At 36.6% G+C, this 19001-nt stretch overlaps 2 protein-coding genes across 2 annotated transcripts in view; one reads left to right on the top strand and one right to left on the bottom strand.

Annotated features, from left to right (window-relative positions):
- LOC309485771 (uncharacterized protein) overlaps positions 1-19001 on the bottom strand; it is a 506515-nt gene that overhangs the window by 86551 nt on the left and 400963 nt on the right. The gene's annotated exons all lie outside the window — the stretch shown is intronic.
- The window catches only part of LOC309485805 (uncharacterized protein), a 242703-nt gene continuing 224123 nt past the window's right edge, over positions 422-19001 (top strand). The window contains exons 1-2 of the mRNA XM_082152862.1: positions 422-775; positions 861-942. Coding sequence (XP_082008988.1) covers positions 891-942 — 52 coding nt within the window. The 5' untranslated portion in view covers positions 422-775; positions 861-890. The remainder of the gene's footprint in view (positions 776-860; positions 943-19001) is intronic.

Below are 19001 nucleotides of genomic sequence, written 5' to 3'. Positions count from 1 at the left end.
GTGGAGCATAGGCACTGATGACATTTATCATCATCCCTTCAACTTCCACCTTCACGATCATCACCCTATCAGAAACTCTCTTCACCTCCACTACACTCTTACTGTACTCTTCCTTCAGAATCACCCCTACACCATTTCTCTTTCCATCCACACCATGATAGAACAGTTTAACCCCTTAAACCCTGAGAGTAGTATTAACATATACTTTGTGTCACTTTTGTTTGATTTATGACCCCTTTGATTGATTTATGACCCTAGTGTCACTAGTGATTGACAGGGGAATCCATGTGTCAAGAAAACAGGGACTCTGATTTACAGTGTCAAGCTAGCTGAGATTTGCGTCCTGATTGACATGTGACCGCGATGTCACATGTCCACCCGTGATGATGTCCGGTTGGGAGGCTATTTTAAAAGACAAAAACAGATCAAACAGACGTGTCTCTGATTTACAGTGCCAAACTATCTGGCCATTTGTCCTGGCTCCTTCCAGTCTGATGGGGATAAACTGTTTGTCTGGAGAGGATGCGGGATGTGTGAGCGCTATTATCTGTGGTGTTAGGTGTGTATGTAAATGGCGTTGTATGGGAACAGCCTACATTTAACACTTTTGACCATCCATGTGGCCTGTATAAAAATGGGTTCACTTCATCAGTAATCTATGCAAGCAGTTCGCGTCTGCATCTCTGTCGCGTTCTCAAACTACTATTTTCCACGCTGCATTTCGTTATTGGAAACGTGTGCGTAGGTCACAAGAAGATGGACGCCTGTCTTAACAGTAAGTGGTTTTTTTTTATTATTTAGTAATATTGTTAAGAAACTTTATTTATACGAGTCACTGTTCTATTGCGTTACTTAAACAGGTTCTCTGCGCTTCAGGTGATGTGACTGATATGAGTCTTTTCGATATCGTTGAGGAGCTTAATTTCCTGAATCAAGCGAGTGGTACGTAATAATTACGTTTTATGTTTAAATGTTGCTATTGTTTGTATGTTTGTATGTATGTGTGTGCGTGTGATGCATAATCGCTTTTTGGGTTATTCCACGAAATTGGTGCCTTTTGTGTCCCTGAGAAATAATCAGACGTAGAATTACTATAACAACAAATAAATTTGTGATTTAAAAACATAATAGTACTATGTATTATTTCCTCAATATTACATTCAATTAAAGTCATTTATATATTATTTTAAATAATTTAAATGGCATTTATGCTGATAAGGGTAAGGTTTTTGGCCTGTCCCTCCCTGTGATTGTTCTTTTTCAGCAGGACTTTTAATTAGCAAATTGAAGGCAAAATTATACAAAAATCACATTTTCATATTGTTCTAAGTATAGTGTCACTGTTAAGCAATGTTTTGGCATAAATATACATTATTTTTAATAAAATATAAACCATTTTATCGGTGTCCCCTGATTTCATGTCATGCCTGTTACCCTCACCAAAAACCCCTTGTAAAATAATGGTACATTCCTGTGACATCACTTCAAGGGAGTTACATCATCTCTCAATCATTATTCCAACAGTTAAAACACAAGTAAGTTTCTCTCTCTCTTCTATAATGCTCTATTTTGATGATTTATTAGGTATAACTGAGGTGGGGACATCATGCAATGTCAAAACTGTTACTGATTTTTAAAGTATAAATTTAAACAATTATTTATTTAACTTAAAGGTGCCCTAGAATGGATTATTTTATTATTGTATAATGTTTCCTAGTGTGCCCTTATAATGTTAGTATGTTTTTTAGATCAAAATTTGTTATAATTTAGAAATAAAAGGCATATTTCCTAGCCTGATTTTATCCTTTGATTTGAACACTCAGTTTGAAGGGGCGTGTCTGCTGTGAGACTTCAGTGTAAACGCCCTCTGCTGTGATTGGCTGACATGCTTGCATATGAAATATCTGGCATTAAATGTAGAGCTATCAGGAAAACTTTTACTATTACAGCTTTTATACGTTTTTACTATTACAGCTATCGGGATTAATAAATCGTGAGAAGTTTTTTAAGTATTTAGATCTATTCCCATCACATAAAAGGTTGCAGTGAGCATTGAGCAGATGACAGTCTGTTGATTGCGTGAATGAAGATCTTATCACTGCAACGCGATTTACTGATGCATAAATAGTGTTGAACGACTTTGAGAGAAAGATTATCTGTCTGAATTTGAACAATTACACATCAGAAATTCACATAACCCACTGGTTCTCCAGAGGCTCGGATGAAGGAGCTAAAAAATATGTTTGTGTTCATTTGTACATCCAAACACTGAGCAACTGCCATGCTTCGTTCGCTCGTTTGCAAGCCACAATGTCTCTCGAGTAAAAAAACAATATCGCGCTGGATCTAAATAACACAGTGTAAATTACCGTTAGTAAAATCACTACTTACCGCTTGCGGGAATATAACGTTAGTTGAAATTGCCCCCTTCGTCAGTATGAGACGCCGAGAGAAGCCTGGCTGCTTGATATTGTTCCAGGTTAGAAAAAAAGTCTGCGGTGAAATGGGCAGAGCAACTAACAACTTCGAATTAAACTGTAGCAGTATCCGATTATATATAGATAGATTATAGATAGATCTGCCATTTTCCCTATGATCCTCCTCCTGCTTGTTTCTTCACCTGCAGAACTTCTGATGATTCGGCTGCGCAGTTTCGCCTGGCACTGAGCATGGGCTAGCATATGCAAATTTTTGGAGGCGTACATATTAATGATCCCAACTGTTGCGTCACAGTTGGTGTTATGTGGAGATTCGCCTGTTTTTCAGGGGTGTTTTTCAAAAACGAGATTTAAATAAGAAAGAGAAAACTATGGTGTTTGAGACTCACTGTATGTCATGTCCATGTACTGAACTCTTGTTATTTAACTATGCCAAGATAAATTCAATTTCACATTCTAGGGCACCTTTAATGTAATCAATATCTACAAGTAATATCCTTTCAAAGTGTACAACATGTGCTTTTATGGCCTTGCCCTAATAGCTAGCAATTAGCAAATTAGCTTGAATTTGTCAAATCTGTTACTGTCAGGCCTGTTACTTTTGTATAGTAACAGGTTTTGACATGTGGGGTAACAGGGATGACATAGATTAGGTGTCACCTTAGCCACACTGTTTTTAAAGAACAGTGATCTTTAAAACATTTTTAAAGGTCATCCTGGGTGTTTTATTGCTAATGCCTATATCATTCAGAGTTGGTATTGCTGGTGCATCTGGCAATTAAAGTATTAACCCTCTGATGGTCTTCGGGGTCTTTTTGACCCGCAAATGACTTTTGCTGAATTAAAAAAATATAATTATCTTTGTCTAAATGGCATGAAACTTTGTACGGCTCTCAACCCTTTCTAGATGTACAATAATAAAAAATGTTTTTATGTTAGCGTGAAAAAAAGTGACTTTCGTGGTCTTCGGGGTCTCCAGAGACCCCAGACAATAACATGTAATTTTGTAGCAGAATAATTTTTTTTTTTTTTTTTACAAATGTAAATTTACTCTGTTTATTAATGTTTTTACTCCACATTTGTGCAGTTTTGGGAGGATTTATGATATATTTTAAATGTATATAAATAAATTAAAAATGTTTTTTTTTTTTATAGGTTTTTATACAAAACAGTTCATACAGTTTTTTTTAATGTAAAATTCACTTTATACATTTCTAAATTTCATTCATGGGGATAACATGGATAATTTGACATGGTTTTGTGTAAAATTTTTGCCCATATTTTGGAAAATGTAGTTTTAAAAGTAAAAAATTATCATTTTAGCCACTAGATGGCTATAGAGCCCCATTATATGCTATTTGACTAACTGAAAGATATCTTTTCACAAGTTTTTTCCAGTTGGATTCATATCTAAATATTATGAAATCACAATTATAACAATAATTAAAGCTGCAAGCAGCATTTATCGGGGTTCAAGCATTTAAGGCCTTTAAGCACATAAGCATTTAAGACATTAAGATTTATTTAGAAAGCTTTTAACCACTGAAATAATAGATGGAAAAGTCCATTTACAGCCAATACAGGCAATTTACCATAGGAAATATATGGTTTTCAAAGCTTTTTAACAGTTATAGCGCCACCTATGGTCCGATCTACATGAAATTTTGCATGCTTGTTTAGAATGTTATGGCACATATGCTCACCAATTTTCGTGAAGTTCTGAGTTTTCATTTATGATTTATAGGCTTTTTAGTGTATTTTGCCACGCCCCTTTTATAAATTACCCTATTACAGCCACCCAAATGCAAAAGTTCAACTTTTTTTCGATAATTATTTATCTAGAGAGTCCATAGAATTGTCCTAGACTGGTCTGGTTCCGATCGGGCGAAAAACCAGGGACTAGTTCGCAAAAGTAGGTTTTTAATATATTCATGAATATTTAATGAACGGTTTGATTGACAGCAATGGTTCTTGAGGCAAAGTTGTTCAGCATGAGCAGATCTATCAAATGATATGCATTTTGTGATGATAAGTGTAACACCACGTGATTACAGAGGCATAAAACTCGTTAGCGCCAACTAGTGGCCGATTTCTTTCAAAATTCTTACAGACCTCTAGGGGCTTGAGCCGAACATGCCCACCGAGTTTCGCTCCGATCGGACTTCGTTAACGGTGCTCAAATTTCATTGGCCAATGGCGGCCATGTTTTTTGAGATACGCCAATATCCTTTTAGACATACATGGCCTCTTGGGCCAAGACACTGCATACCAAATTTCAAGTCATTCGGAAAAACGGTCAGGTGTCTATACGTTTTTTTTGTTTTATAGCGCCACCATGTGGCCAATCGACGCAATTTTTTTCCTGTGACCTCAGATTGACCTCTTACACATGTGTACCAAGTTTGGTGAAGTTTACTTAATTACTTCTTGAGTTATAGCCATTTTAGTAAAATAGGCTCCTCCCACAACGTTAATTTTGCACCCCCTAGCGACCATGAATCGAAATTTCAACTTTTTTTCGATAATTATTGATCTTCAGACTCCAGTGAACAATTCTGCACTGGTTTGGTTCCGATCGGGCCAAAAACCAGGGACTAGTTTGCAAAAGTAGGTTTTTGACAAAATTCAAAATGGCGGAAAATCTATAATGGCGGAAATAAAATCGGAGATATACGTTTTGTTCGCCAGGCGACCACCTTTCCAATGATATAAGACACTTGAGTCTATGACTTACCGTCTAGGAGTTATGAGCAGTTTCGCGCATTTGGTTGCTATAGCGCCACCTATGGGCCAATCGGCGTCATAATTTGATAACCTCTCCTCGATTTTTGTACTACCATCTGGCAAAGTTTCAAGGTTCCAGCTCTTACGGTTTGGGCTGCACAATGCGTTTTACGGCGGAAGAATAATAATAATAATTAAAGCTGCAAGCAGCATTTATCGGGGTTCAAGCTATTAAGGTCTTTAAGGTTTTTAAGCATCAAAAGTTATAAAGTTTTATTTAGCAAGCATGTAACCACTGACATAATAGATGGAAAAGACTGTTCTAGCATGATTTACCATGATGTACCACATTCTAGCATGATTTACCATAGTTTATCATGATTTACCATGGTTTACCATGATTTACCCTGTTCTAGCATAGTTTACCATTAATTCATCTTAGTTTACCTTGATTTACCATGTTCTAGCATGATTTACCATGATTTTCCACATTCTAGCATGATTTACCATAGTTTATCATGATTTACCATGGTTTACCATGATTTACCCTGTTCTGGCATAGTTTACCATGAATTTATCTTAGTTTACTTTGATTTACCATGTTCTAGCATGATTTACCATGATATGCCACATTCTAGCATGATTTACCAAAGTTTATCATGATTTACCATAGTTTACCATGATTTACCCTGTATATTCATATTACCAAATTACTAGCAAGTATGTGAAGTGTCAGTGCAAATGAAGTGATAAACACTGACAAAATCTGATTGTGTTATAATAGTTATTGTTATATAAGTGATTTTTTTATGTTTAATTATGAATTCAAAAGCACATGTCAAAAGACTTCATTAATAAGTAGAATGGCCAGCAGAGGGCACTAGAAGACCATTATTGGCTCAGTTTCAGTTTAATCTTCATGATTTTCAACAGTTTTCTGCACTAAAGCAAACCAGTCTTTCCATGTTAACTCCATAATGCATCCTTACACTCACACACACCCACACACACACACACTAATACTTTAACAGATGGATTTTGACTAAATGTAATTGTAAATGTTAAAATAATGATTTTATAAAGTCTAAATATGAATTATAGAAACAATATGACAAAATAACTATTTTAAACAGCAGGGGGCAGTAAAATACCACTTATTGGCTTAATATGCCATTGTATTCATATTATTTTCACCTTTTTAAACTGTTATAGAGTTAAATTTTGTCCGATCTGTCTGAAATTTTTAATGCTTGTTCAGAGTGATATTTCACATGTTCTGACTTGTTTTTAAGAAGATCTGAGCATCTTAAAAGATATAAGCTTTCGGGGACACTTGGTCAAGGCCACATTTTGAAGTGACCCTATTATAGCCATCCAAATGAAGTAGTTCAACTTTTTCTGATAATTACTGATCTAGAGAGTCCAGAGAATTGTACTGCACTAGTTTTGAACATTATTATATGAAAATTAAATGATCATAGATTAAAAAGACCATTTACAGCCAATGCAGGCAATTTACCATAGGTAATATATGGTTTTAAAGCTTTTTAACAGTTATAGCGCCACCTTTGGTCTGATCTCCATAAAATTGGGCATGCTTGTTAATGATGTTATGTCACACATGCTCACCAATTTGTGTGAAGTTCTGAGTTTTCATTTAGGATTTATAGGCTTTTTAATGTATTTTGCCACGCCCATTTTATAAATGACCCTATTACATACATCCAAAGGCAAAAGTTCAACTTTTTTTTGATAATTATTGATCTAGAGAGTCCAGAGAATTGTCCTAGACTGGTCTGGTTCCGATCGGGCGAAAAACCTAGGACTAGTTCGCAAAAGTAGGTTTTTTACATATTCATGAATATTTAATGAACTGTTTGATTGACAGCAATGGTTCTTGAGGCAAAGTTGTTCAGCATGAGCAGATCTATCAGATTATATGCATTTTGTGACAATAAGTGTAACACCACGTGATTACAGAGCCTTAAAACTCGTTAGCGCCAACTAGTGGCCGATTTCTTTCAAAATTCTTACAGACCTCTAGGGGCTTGAGCCGAACATGCCCACCGAGTTTCGTTCCGATCGGACTTCGTTAATAGGTGCTCAAACCTCATTGGCCAATGGCGGCCATGTTTTTCGAGATACGCCAATATCCTTTTAGACATACATGGCCCCTTGGGCCAAGACACTGCATACCAAATTTCAAGTCATTCGGAAAAACGGTCAGGTGTCTATACGTTTTTATTGTTTTATAGCGCCACCATGAGGACAATCGACGCAATTTTTTTACTGTGACCCCAGACTGAACCCATACACATGTGTATCAAGTTTGTTTAAGCTATCTCATTTACTTTTTGAGTTATAGCCATTTTAGTAAAATAGGCTCCTCCCACAATGTTCATTTTATGCCCCCTAGCGACCATGAATAAAAATTTCGACTTTTTTTTGACAATTATTGATCTTGAGACTCCAGAGAACATTTCTGCACTGGTTTGGTTCCGATAGGGCAAAAAACCACAGACTAGTTCGCAAAAGTAGATTTTTGACAAAATTCAAAATGGCGGAAAATCTATCATGGCGGAAATGAAATCGGAGATATACGTTTTGTTCGTCAGGCGTCCAGCTTTCCAATGATATAAGACACTTGAGTCTACGACAAACGGTCTAGGAGTTATGAGCTGTTTCGCGCTTTTGGTTGCTATAGCGCCACCTATGGGCCAATCGGGGTCATAATCTCTAAACCTCTCCTCGATTTTTGTACTACCATCTGGCAAAGTTTCAATGCTCTAGCCCTTACGGTTTGGGCTGCACGATGCGTTTTACGGCAGAAGAATAATAATAATAATTAAAGCTGCAAGCAGCATTTATCGGGGTTCAAGCAGTTAAGGCCTTTAAGGCCTTTAAGCACAAAAGCATCAAAAGTTGTTAAGTTGTATTTAGCAAGCATGTAACCACTGACATCATAGATGGAAAAGACCATTTACAGCCAATACAGGCAATGTACCATAGGAAATATATGGTTTTAAAGCTTTTTAAAAGTTATAGCGCCACCTGTCGTCCGATCTCCATAAAATCCGGCACGCTTCTTAATGATGTTATGTCACATATGCTCACCAATTTTTGTGAAGTTCTGAGTTTTTATATATGATTTATAGGCTTTTTAGTGTATTTTGCCACGCCCCTTTTATAAATGACCCTATTACAGCCATCCAAATGCAAAAGTTCAACTTTTTTTTAATAATTATTGATCTAGAGAGTCCAGAGAATTGTCCTAGACTGGTCTGGTTCTGATCGGGCAAAAAACCTAGGACTAGTTCGCAAAAGTAGGTTTTTAACATATTTGCAAATAATTAATGAACGGTTTGATTGACAGCAATGGTTCTTGAGGCAAAGTTGTTCAGCATGAGCAGATCTATCAAATGATATGCATATTGTGTGGATGTGTGCAACACCACGTGATTACAAAGCCATAAAACTCATAAAACAATTGGACTTCGTTAACCTTGTTTAATAGGTGCTCAAACCTCATTGGCCAATGGCGGCCATGTTTTTCGAGATATGCAAATATCCTTTTAGCCATACATGGCCTCTTGGCCCAAGACACTGCATACCAAATTTCAAGTCATTCGGAAAAACGGTCAGGTGTTTATACGTTTTTTTTTGTTTATAGCGCCACCATGTGTCTAATCGATGCAATTTTTTTACTGTGACCCCACACTGAACCCATACACATGTGTACCAAGTTTGGTTAAGCTATCTCATTTACTTTTTGAGTTATAGCCGTTTTAGTAAAATAGGCTCCGCCCTCAACGTTAATTTTATGCCCCCTAGCGACCATGAATCAAAATTTCAATTTTTTTTTTGATAATTATTGATCTTCAGACTCCAAAGAACATTTCTGCACTGGTTTGGTTCCGATCGGACAAAAAACCTAGGACTAGTTCGCAAAAGTAGGTTTTTGACATAATTCAAAATGGCGGAAAATCTATCATGACGGAAATGAAATCGGAGATATACGTTTTGTTCATCAGGCGTCCAGCTTTCCAATGATATAAGACACTTGAGTCTACGACTTACGGTCTAGGAGTTATGAGCAGTTTCGCGCTTTTGGTCGCTATAGCGCCACCTATGGGCCAATCGGGGTCATAATTTGATAACCTCTCCTCGATTTCTGTACTACCATCTGGCCAAGTTTCAAGTCTCTAGCACTTACGGTTTGGGCTGCACGATGCGTTTTACGGCGGAAGAATAATAATAATAATAATAATAATAATAATAATAATAATAATAAAAATCAGTACAATTACAATAGGGTTTCAGCACTTCGTGCTTGAACCCCTAATAATAAAAATCCTTACAATTACAATAGGTGTTCAGCACTTCGTGCTTGAACCCCTAATTAAAGCTGCAAGCAGCATTTAGCGGGGTTCAAGCAATTAAGGCCTTTAAGCACAAAAGCATCAAAAGTTATTACGTTTTATTTAGCAAGCATGACATAATAGACGGAAAAGACCATTTACAGCCAATACAGGTAGTTTACCATGGGAAATATATGGTTTTAAAGCTTTTTTAACAGTTATAGCGCCACCTATGGTCCGATCTCCATAAAAATGTCCATGCTTCTTTAGCATGTTATGTCACATATGCTCATCAATTTTTGTGAAGTTCTGAGTTTTTATTAAGGATTTATAGGCTTTTTAGTGTATTTTGCCACGCCCATTTTCTAAATGACCCTATTACAGCCATTCAAATGCAAAAGTTCAACTTTTTTTTCGATAATTATTGATCTAGAGAGTCCAGAGAATTGCCCTAGACTGGTCTGGTTCTGATCGGGCGAAAAACCAGGGACTAGTTCGCAAAAGTAGGTTTTTAACATGTTTGCGAATATTTAATGAACGGTTTGATTGACAGCAGTGATTCTTGAGGCAAAGTTGTTCAGCATGAGCAGATCTATCAAATGATATGCATATTGTGTTGATGTGTGCAACACCACGTGATTACAGAGGGCGTAAACCTTGTTAGCGCCAACTAGTGGTCGATTTCTATCAAAATTCTTACAGACCTCTAGGGCCATGAGTCGAACATGCCCACTGAGTTTTGTTTCAATCAGCCACCGTTAACCTTGTCTAATAGGTGCTCAAACTTCATTGGCCGATGGCGGCCATGTTTTTTGAGATACACCAATGTCCTCATAGACATAGATGACACCTTGGACCAAGACACTGCATACCAATTTTCAAGTCAATCGGACTAACGGTCAGGTGGTTATAGCCTGTTTTATGTTTTTTTCATGTTATAGCGCCACCATGTGGCCAATCGCCGCAATTTTTTTACTGTGACCTCAGATTGACCTCTTACACATGTGTACCGAGTTTGGTGAAAATATCTCATTTCATTTTCGAGTTATAGCCATTTTAGTAAAATGAGCTCCGCCTCCTGCAAACGTTTTGATGCCCCTTAGCAACCGTGGATCGAAATTTCAACTTTTTTTCGATAATTATTGATAACCAGACTCCAGAGAACATGTATGCACTGGTTTGGTTCCGATCAGGCAAAAAACCAGGGACTAGTTCGCAAAAGTAGGTTTTGGACAAAATTCAAAATGGCGGAAATTTTTTCCAGGCGGAAATGAAATCGGAGATATACATTTTGTCCGTCTTGAGCCAAGGATTACAGTGATATAAGATACTTGAGTCTATGACAAACGGTCTAGGAGTTATGGCTGATTTCATACTTTTGCTTGCTGTAGCGCCACCTATTGGCCAATCGTTGTCATACTTTGATAGGTTCTCCCCAAAATGAGGACTACCATTTGGCTGAGTTTCAAGTCTCCAGCATTTACGGTTTGGGCTGCACGATGCGTTTTAGGGGAAAATAATAATAATAATTAAAGCTGCAAGCAGCATTTATCGGGGTTCAAGCTATTAAGGTGTTTAAGGTTTTTAAGCATCAAAAGTTATAAAGTTTTATTTAGCAAGCATGTAACCACTGACATAATAGATGGAAAAGACCATGTTCTAGCATAGTTTACCATGAATTCATCTTAGTTTACCTTGATTTACCATGTTCTAGCATGATTTATCATGATATACCACATTCTAGCATGATTTACCATAGTTTATCATGATTTACCATGGTTTACCATGATTTACCCTGTTCTAACATAGTTTACCATGAATTCATCTTAGTTTACCTTGATTTACCATGTTCTAGCATGGTTTACCATGATATGCCACATTCTAGCATTATTTACCAAAGTTTATCATGATTTACCATGGTTTACCATGATTTACCCTGTTCTAGCATAGTTTACCATGATTTACCATGTTCTAGCATGATTTACCTTGATACACCACATTCTAGTATTATTTACTATGATTTACAATGTCTAATTATGAATTCAAAAGCACATGTCAAAAGACTTCATTAATAAGAAGAATGGCCAGCAGAGGGCACTAGAAGACCATTATTGGCTCAGTTTCAGTTTGATCTTCATGATTTTCACCAGTTTTCTGCACTAAAGCAAACCAGTCTTTCCATGTTAACTCCATAATGCATGCTTACACACACACACACACACACACACACACACACACACACACACACACACACACACACACACACACACACACACACACACACACACACACACTAATACTTTAACAGATGGATTTTGACTAAATGTAATTGTAAATGTTAAAATAATGATTTTATAAAGTCTAAATATGAATTATAGAAACAATATGACAAAATAACTATTTTAAACAGCAGGGGGCAGTAAAATACCACTTATTGGCTTAATATGCCATTGTATTCATATTATTTTCACCTTTTTAAACTGTTATAGAGTCAAATTTTGTCCGATCTGTCTGAAATTTTTCATGCTTGTTCAGAGTGATATTTCACATGTTCTGACTTGTTTTTAAGAAGATCTGAGCATCTTAATAGATATAAGCTTTCGGGGACACTTGGTCAAGGCCACATTTTGAAGTGACCCTATTATAGCCATCCAAATGAAGTAGTTCAACTTTTTCTGATAATTACTGATCTAGAGAGTCCAGAGAATTGTACTGCACTAGTTTTGAACATTATTATATGAAAATTATATGATCATAGATTAAAAAGACCATTTACAGCCAATGCAGGCAATTCACCATAGGTAATATATGGTTTTAAAGCTTTTTAACAGTTATAGCGCCACCTTTGGTCCGATGTCCATAAAATTTGGCATGCTTGTTAATGATGTTATGTCACATATGCTCACCAATTTTTGTGAAGTTCTGAGTTTTCATTTAGGATTTATAGGCTTTTTAATGTATTTTGCCACGCCCATTTTATAAATGACCCTATTACAGCCATCCAAATGCAAAAGTTCAACTTTTTTTTGATAATTATTGATCTAGAGAGTCCAGAGAATTGTCCTAGACTGGTCTGGTTCCGATCGGGCGAAAAACCTAGGACTAGTTCGCAAAAGTAGGTTTTTAACATATTTGCGAATAATTAATGAACGGTTTGATTGACAGCAATGGTTCTTGAGGCAAAGTTGTTCAGCATGAGCAGATCTATCAAATGATATGCATATTGTGTGGATGTGTGCAACACCACGTGATTACAAAGCCATAAAACTCATAAAACAATTGGACTTCGTTAACCTTGTTTAATAGGTGCTCAAACCTCATTGGCCAATGGCGGCCGTGTTTTTCGAGATATGCCAATATCCTTTTAGACATACATGGCCTCTTGGCCCAAGACACTGCATACCAAATTTCAAGTCATTCGGAAAAACGGTCAGGTGTTTATACGTTTTTTTTTGTTTATAGCGCCACCATGTGGCCAATCGATGCAATTTTTTTACTGTGACCTCAGATTGAACTCGTACACATGTGTACCAAGTTTGGTGAAGTTTACTCAATTAATTCTTGAGTTATAGCCATTTTAGTAAAATAGGCTCCTCCCACAACGTTCATTTTGCACCCCCTAGCGACCATGAATCAAAATTTCGACTTTTTTTTGATAATTATTGATTGTCAGACTCCAGAGAACAATTCTGCACTGGTTTGGTTCCGATCGGACAAAAAACCTAGGACTAGTTCGCAAAAGTAGGTTTTTGACAAAATTCAAAATGGCGGAAAATCTATCATGACGGAAATGAAATCGGAGATATACGTTTTGTTCGTCAGGCGTCCAGCTTTCCAATGATATAAGACACTTGAGTCTACGACTTACGGTCTATGAGTTATGAGCTGTTTCGCGCTTTTGGTTGCTATAGCGCCACCTATGGGCCAATCGGGGTCATAATTTGATAACCTCTCCTCGATTTTTGTACTACCATCTGGCAAAGTGTCAATGCTCTAGCCCTTACGGTTTGGGCTGCACGATGCGTTTTACGGCAGAAGAATAATAATAATAATAATAATTAAAGCTGCAAGCAGCATTTATCGGGGTTCAAGCAGTTAAGGCCTTTAAGGCCTTTAAGCACACAAGAATCAAAAGACATTAAGTTTTATTTAGCAAGCATTTAACAACTGACATAATAGACGGAAAAGACCATTTACAGCCAATACAGGCAGTTTACCATGGGAAATATATGGTTTTAAAGCTTTTTAACAGTTATAGCGCCACCTTTGGTCCGATCTCCATAAAATTTGGCATGCTTGTTAATGATGTTATGTCACATATGCTCACCAATTTTTGTGAAGTTCTGAGTTTTCATTTATGATTTATAGGCATTTTAGTGTATTTTGCCACGCCCCTTTTATAAATTACCCTATTACAGCCACCCAAAATGCAAAAGTTCAACTTTTTTTTGATAATTATTGATCTAGAGAGTCCAGAGAATTGTCCTAGACTGGTCTGGTTCCGATCGGGCGAAAAACCAGGGACTAGTTCGCAAAAGTAGGTTTTTAACATATTCATGAATATTTAATGAACTGTTTGATTGACAGCAATGGTTCTTGAGGCAAAGTTGTTCAGCATGAGCAGATCTATCAGATGATTTGCATTTTGTGATGATAAGTGTAACACCACGTGATTACAGAGCCATAAAACTCGTTAGCGCCAACTAGTGGCCGATTTCTTTCAAAATTCTTACAGACCTCTAGGGGCTTGAGCCGAACATGCCCACCAAGTTTCGCTCCGATCGGACTTCGTTAACGGTGCTCAAACCTCATTGGCCAATGGCGGCCATGTTTTTTGAGATACGCCAATATCCTTTTAGACATACGTGGCCCCTTGGGCCAAGACACTGCATACCAAATTTCAAGTCATTCGGAAAAACGGTCAGGTGTCTATATGTTTTTTTTTGTTTTATAGCGCCACCATGTGGCCAATCGACGCAATTCTTTTACTGTGACCTCAGATTGACCTCTTAAACATGTGTGCCAAGTTTGGTGAAGATATCTCATTTACTTCTCGAGTTATAGCCATTTTAGTAAAATAGGCTCCTCCCACAACCTTAATTTATCACCCCCTAGCGACCAGGAATCGGAATTTCGACTTTTTTTCGATAATTATTGATCTTCAGAGTCCAGAGAACAATTCTGCTCTGGTTTGGTTCCGATCGGACGAAAAACCAGGGACTAGTTCGCAAAAGTAGGTTTTTGACAAAATTCAAAATGGCGGAAAATCTATCATGGCGGAAATAAAATCGGAGATATACGTTTTGTTCGTCAGGCGTCCAGCTTTCCAATGATATACGACACTTGAGTCTATGACTTACCGTCTAGGAGTTATGACCAATTTCGCGCTTTTGGTTGCTATAGCGCCACCTATGGGCCAATCAGTGTCATAATTTGATAACCTCTCCTCGATTTTTGTACTACCATCTGGCCAAGTTTCAAGTCTCTAGCACTTACGGTTTGGGCTGCACGATGCGTTTTACGGCGGAAGAATAATAATAATAATAATAATTAAAGCTGCAAGCAGCATTTATCGGGGTTCAAGCTATTAAGGTGTTTAAGGTTTTTAAGCATCAAAAGTTATAAAGTTTTATTTAGCAAGCATGTAACCACTGACATAATAGATGGAAAAGACCATGTTCTAGCATAGTTTACCATGAATTCATCTTAGTTTACCTTGATTTACCATGTTCTAGCATGATTTATCATGATATACCACATTCTAGCATGATTTACCATAGTTTATCATGATTTACCATGGTTTACCATGATTTACCCTGTTCTAACATAGTTTACCATGAATTCATCTTAGTTTACCTTGATTTACCATGTTCTAGCATGGTTTACCATGATATGCCACATTCTAGCATTATTTACCAAAGTTTATCATGATTTACCATGGTTTACCATGATTTACCCTGTTCTAGCATAGTTTACCATGATTTACCATGTTCTAGCATGATTTACCTTGATACACCACATTCTAGTATTATTTACTATGATTTACAATGTCTAATTATGAATTCAAAAGCACATGTCAAAAGACTTCATTAATAAGAAGAATGGCCAGCAGAGGGCACTAGAAGACCATTATTGGCTCAGTTTCAGTTTGATCTTCATGATTTTCACCAGTTTTCTGCACTAAAGCAAACCAGTCTTTCCATGTTAACTCCATAATGCATGCTTACACACACACACACACACACACACACACACACACACACACACACACACACACACACACACACACACACACACACACACACTAATACTTTAACAGATGGATTTTGACTAAATGTAATTGTAAATGTTAAAATAATGATTTTATAAAGTCTAAATATGAATTATAGAAACAATATGACAAAATAACTATTTTAAACAGCAGGGGGCAGTAAAATACCACTTATTGGCTTAATATGCCATTGTATTCATATTATTTTCACCTTTTTAAACTGTTATAGAGTCAAATTTTGTCCGATCTGTCTGAAATTTTTCATGCTTGTTCAGAGTGATATTTCACATGTTCTGACTTGTTTTTAAGAAGATCTGAGCATCTTAATAGATATAAGCTTTCGGGGACACTTGGTCAAGGCCACATTTTGAAGTGACCCTATTATAGCCATCCAAATGAAGTAGTTCAACTTTTTCTGATAATTACTGATCTAGAGAGTCCAGAGAATTGTACTGCACTAGTTTTGAACATTATTATATGAAAATTATATGATCATAGATTAAAAAGACCATTTACAGCCAATGCAGGCAATTCACCATAGGTAATATATGGTTTTAAAGCTTTTTAACAGTTATAGCGCCACCTTTGGTCCGATGTCCATAAAATTTGGCATGCTTGTTAATGATGTTATGTCACATATGCTCACCAATTTTTGTGAAGTTCTGAGTTTTCATTTAGGATTTATAGGCTTTTTAATGTATTTTGCCACGCCCATTTTATAAATGACCCTATTACAGCCATCCAAATGCAAAAGTTCAACTTTTTTTTGATAATTATTGATCTAGAGAGTCCAGAGAATTGTCCTAGACTGGTCTGGTTCCGATCGGGCGAAAAACCTAGGACTAGTTCGCAAAAGTAGGTTTTTAACATATTCATGAATATTTAATTAAGTGTTTGATTGACAGCAATGGTTCTTGAGGCAAAGTTGTTCAGCATGAGCAGATCTATAAGATGATATGCATTTTGTGATGATCAGTGTAACACCACGTGATTACAGAGCCATAAAACTCGTTAGCGCCAACTAGTGGCCGATTTCTTTCAAAATTCTTACAGACCTCTAGGGGCTTGAGCCGAACATGCCCACCGAGTTTCGCTCCGATCGGACTTCGTTAACGGTGCTCAAACCTCATTGGCCAATGGCGGCCATGTTTTTCGTGATACGCCAATATCCTTTTAGACATAGGTGGCCACTTGGGCCAAGACACTGCATACCAAATTTCAAGTCATTCGGAAAAACGGTCAGGTGTCTATATGTTTTTTTTTGTTTATAGCGCCACCATGTGGCCAATCGACGCAATTTTTTTTACTGTGACCTCAGATTGACCTCTTAAACATGTGTGCCAATTTTGGTGAAGATATCTCATTTACTTCTCGAGTTATAGCCATTTTAGTAAAATAGGCTCCTCCCACAACCTTAATTTATCACCCCCTAGCGACCAGGAATCGGAATTTCGACTTTTTTTCGATAATTATTGATCTTCAGACTCCAGAGAACAATTCTGCTCTGGTTTGGTTCCGATCGGACGAAAAACCAGGGACTAGTTTGCAAAAGTAGGTTTTTGACAAAATTCAAAATGGCGGAAAATCTATCATGACGGAAATAAAATCGGAGATATACGTTTTGTTCGTCAGGCGTCCAGCTTTCCAATGATATAAGACACTTGAGTCTATGACTTATCGTCTAGGAGTTATGACCAGTTTCGCGCTTTTGGTTGCTATAGCGCCACCTATGGGCCAATCAGCGTCATAATTTGATAACCTCTCCTCGATTTTTGTACTACCATCTGGCCAAGTTTCAAGTCTCTAGCACTTACGGTTTGGGCTGCACGATGCGTTTTACGGCGGAAGAATAATAATAATAATAATAATAATAATAATAATAATAATAATAAAAATCAGTACAATTACAATAGGGTTTCAGCACTTCGTGCTTGAACCCCTAATTAAAGCTGCAAGCAGCATTTATCGGGGTTCAAGCTGTTAAGGCCTTTAAGGTTTTTAAGCACAAAAGCATCAAAAGTTATTAAGATTTATTTAGCAAGCTTGTAACCACTGACATCATAGATGGAAAAGACCATGTTCTAGCATGATTTACAATAGTTTTTCATGATTTACCATGGTTTACCATTATTTACCATGTTCTAGCATAGTTTACCATGATTTTACCTTGATTTACCATGTTTTAGCATGATTTACCATGATATACCACATTCTAGCATGATTTACCATAGTTTATCATGATTTACCATGGTTTACCATGATTTACCCTGTTCTAGCATAGTTTACCATGAATTTATCTTAGTTTACCTTGATTTACCATGTTCTAGCATGATTTACCATGATATGCCACATTCCAGCATGATTTACCAAAGTTTATCATGATTTACCATGGTTTACCATGATTTACCATGTTCTAGCATGATTTACCATTATATGCCACGTTGTAGAATGACTTACCAGGATTCTAGCATGATTTACCTTGATAAACCACATTCTAGTATTATTTACTATGATTTACAATGTTTCTAGCGTGATTTACCATGATTTACCACATTACTAGCAAGTATGTGAAGTGTCAGTGCAAATGAAGTGATGAACACTGACAAAATCTGATTGTGTTATAATAGTTATTGTTATATAAGTGATTTTTTAATGTCTAATTATGAATTTAAAAGCACATGTCAAAAGACTTCATTAATAAGCAGAATGGCCAGCAGAGGGCACTAGAATACCATTATTGGCTCAGTTTCAGTTTAATCTTCATGATTTTCAACAGTTTTCTGCACTAAAGCAAACCAGTCTTTCCATGTTAACTCCATAATGCATGCTTACACTCACACACACCCACACACACACACACACACACACACACTAATACTTTTACAGATGGATTTTGACTAAATGTAATTGTAAATGTTAAAATAATGATTTTATAAAGTCTAAATATGAATTATAGAAACAATATGACAAAATAACTATTTTAAACAGCAGGGGGCAGTAAAATACCACTTATTGGCTTAATATGCCATTGTATTCATATTATTTTCACCTTTTTAAACTGTTATAGAGTCAAATTTTGTCCGATCTGTCTGAAATTTTTCATGCTTGTTCAGAGTGATATTTCACATGTTCTGACTTGTTTTTAAGAAGATCTGAGCATCTTAAAAGATATAAGCTTTCGGGGACACTTGGTCAAGGCCACATTTTGAA

Source organism: Leuciscus leuciscus (assembly GCF_965113295.1).
Source record: "Leuciscus leuciscus genome assembly, chromosome: 21".
In the NCBI taxonomy this organism is placed as follows: domain Eukaryota; kingdom Metazoa; phylum Chordata; class Actinopteri; order Cypriniformes; family Leuciscidae; genus Leuciscus; species Leuciscus leuciscus.
Note: the sequence above shows the minus strand (reverse complement) of the source record. Positions and strands in the feature narration are given on the sequence as shown.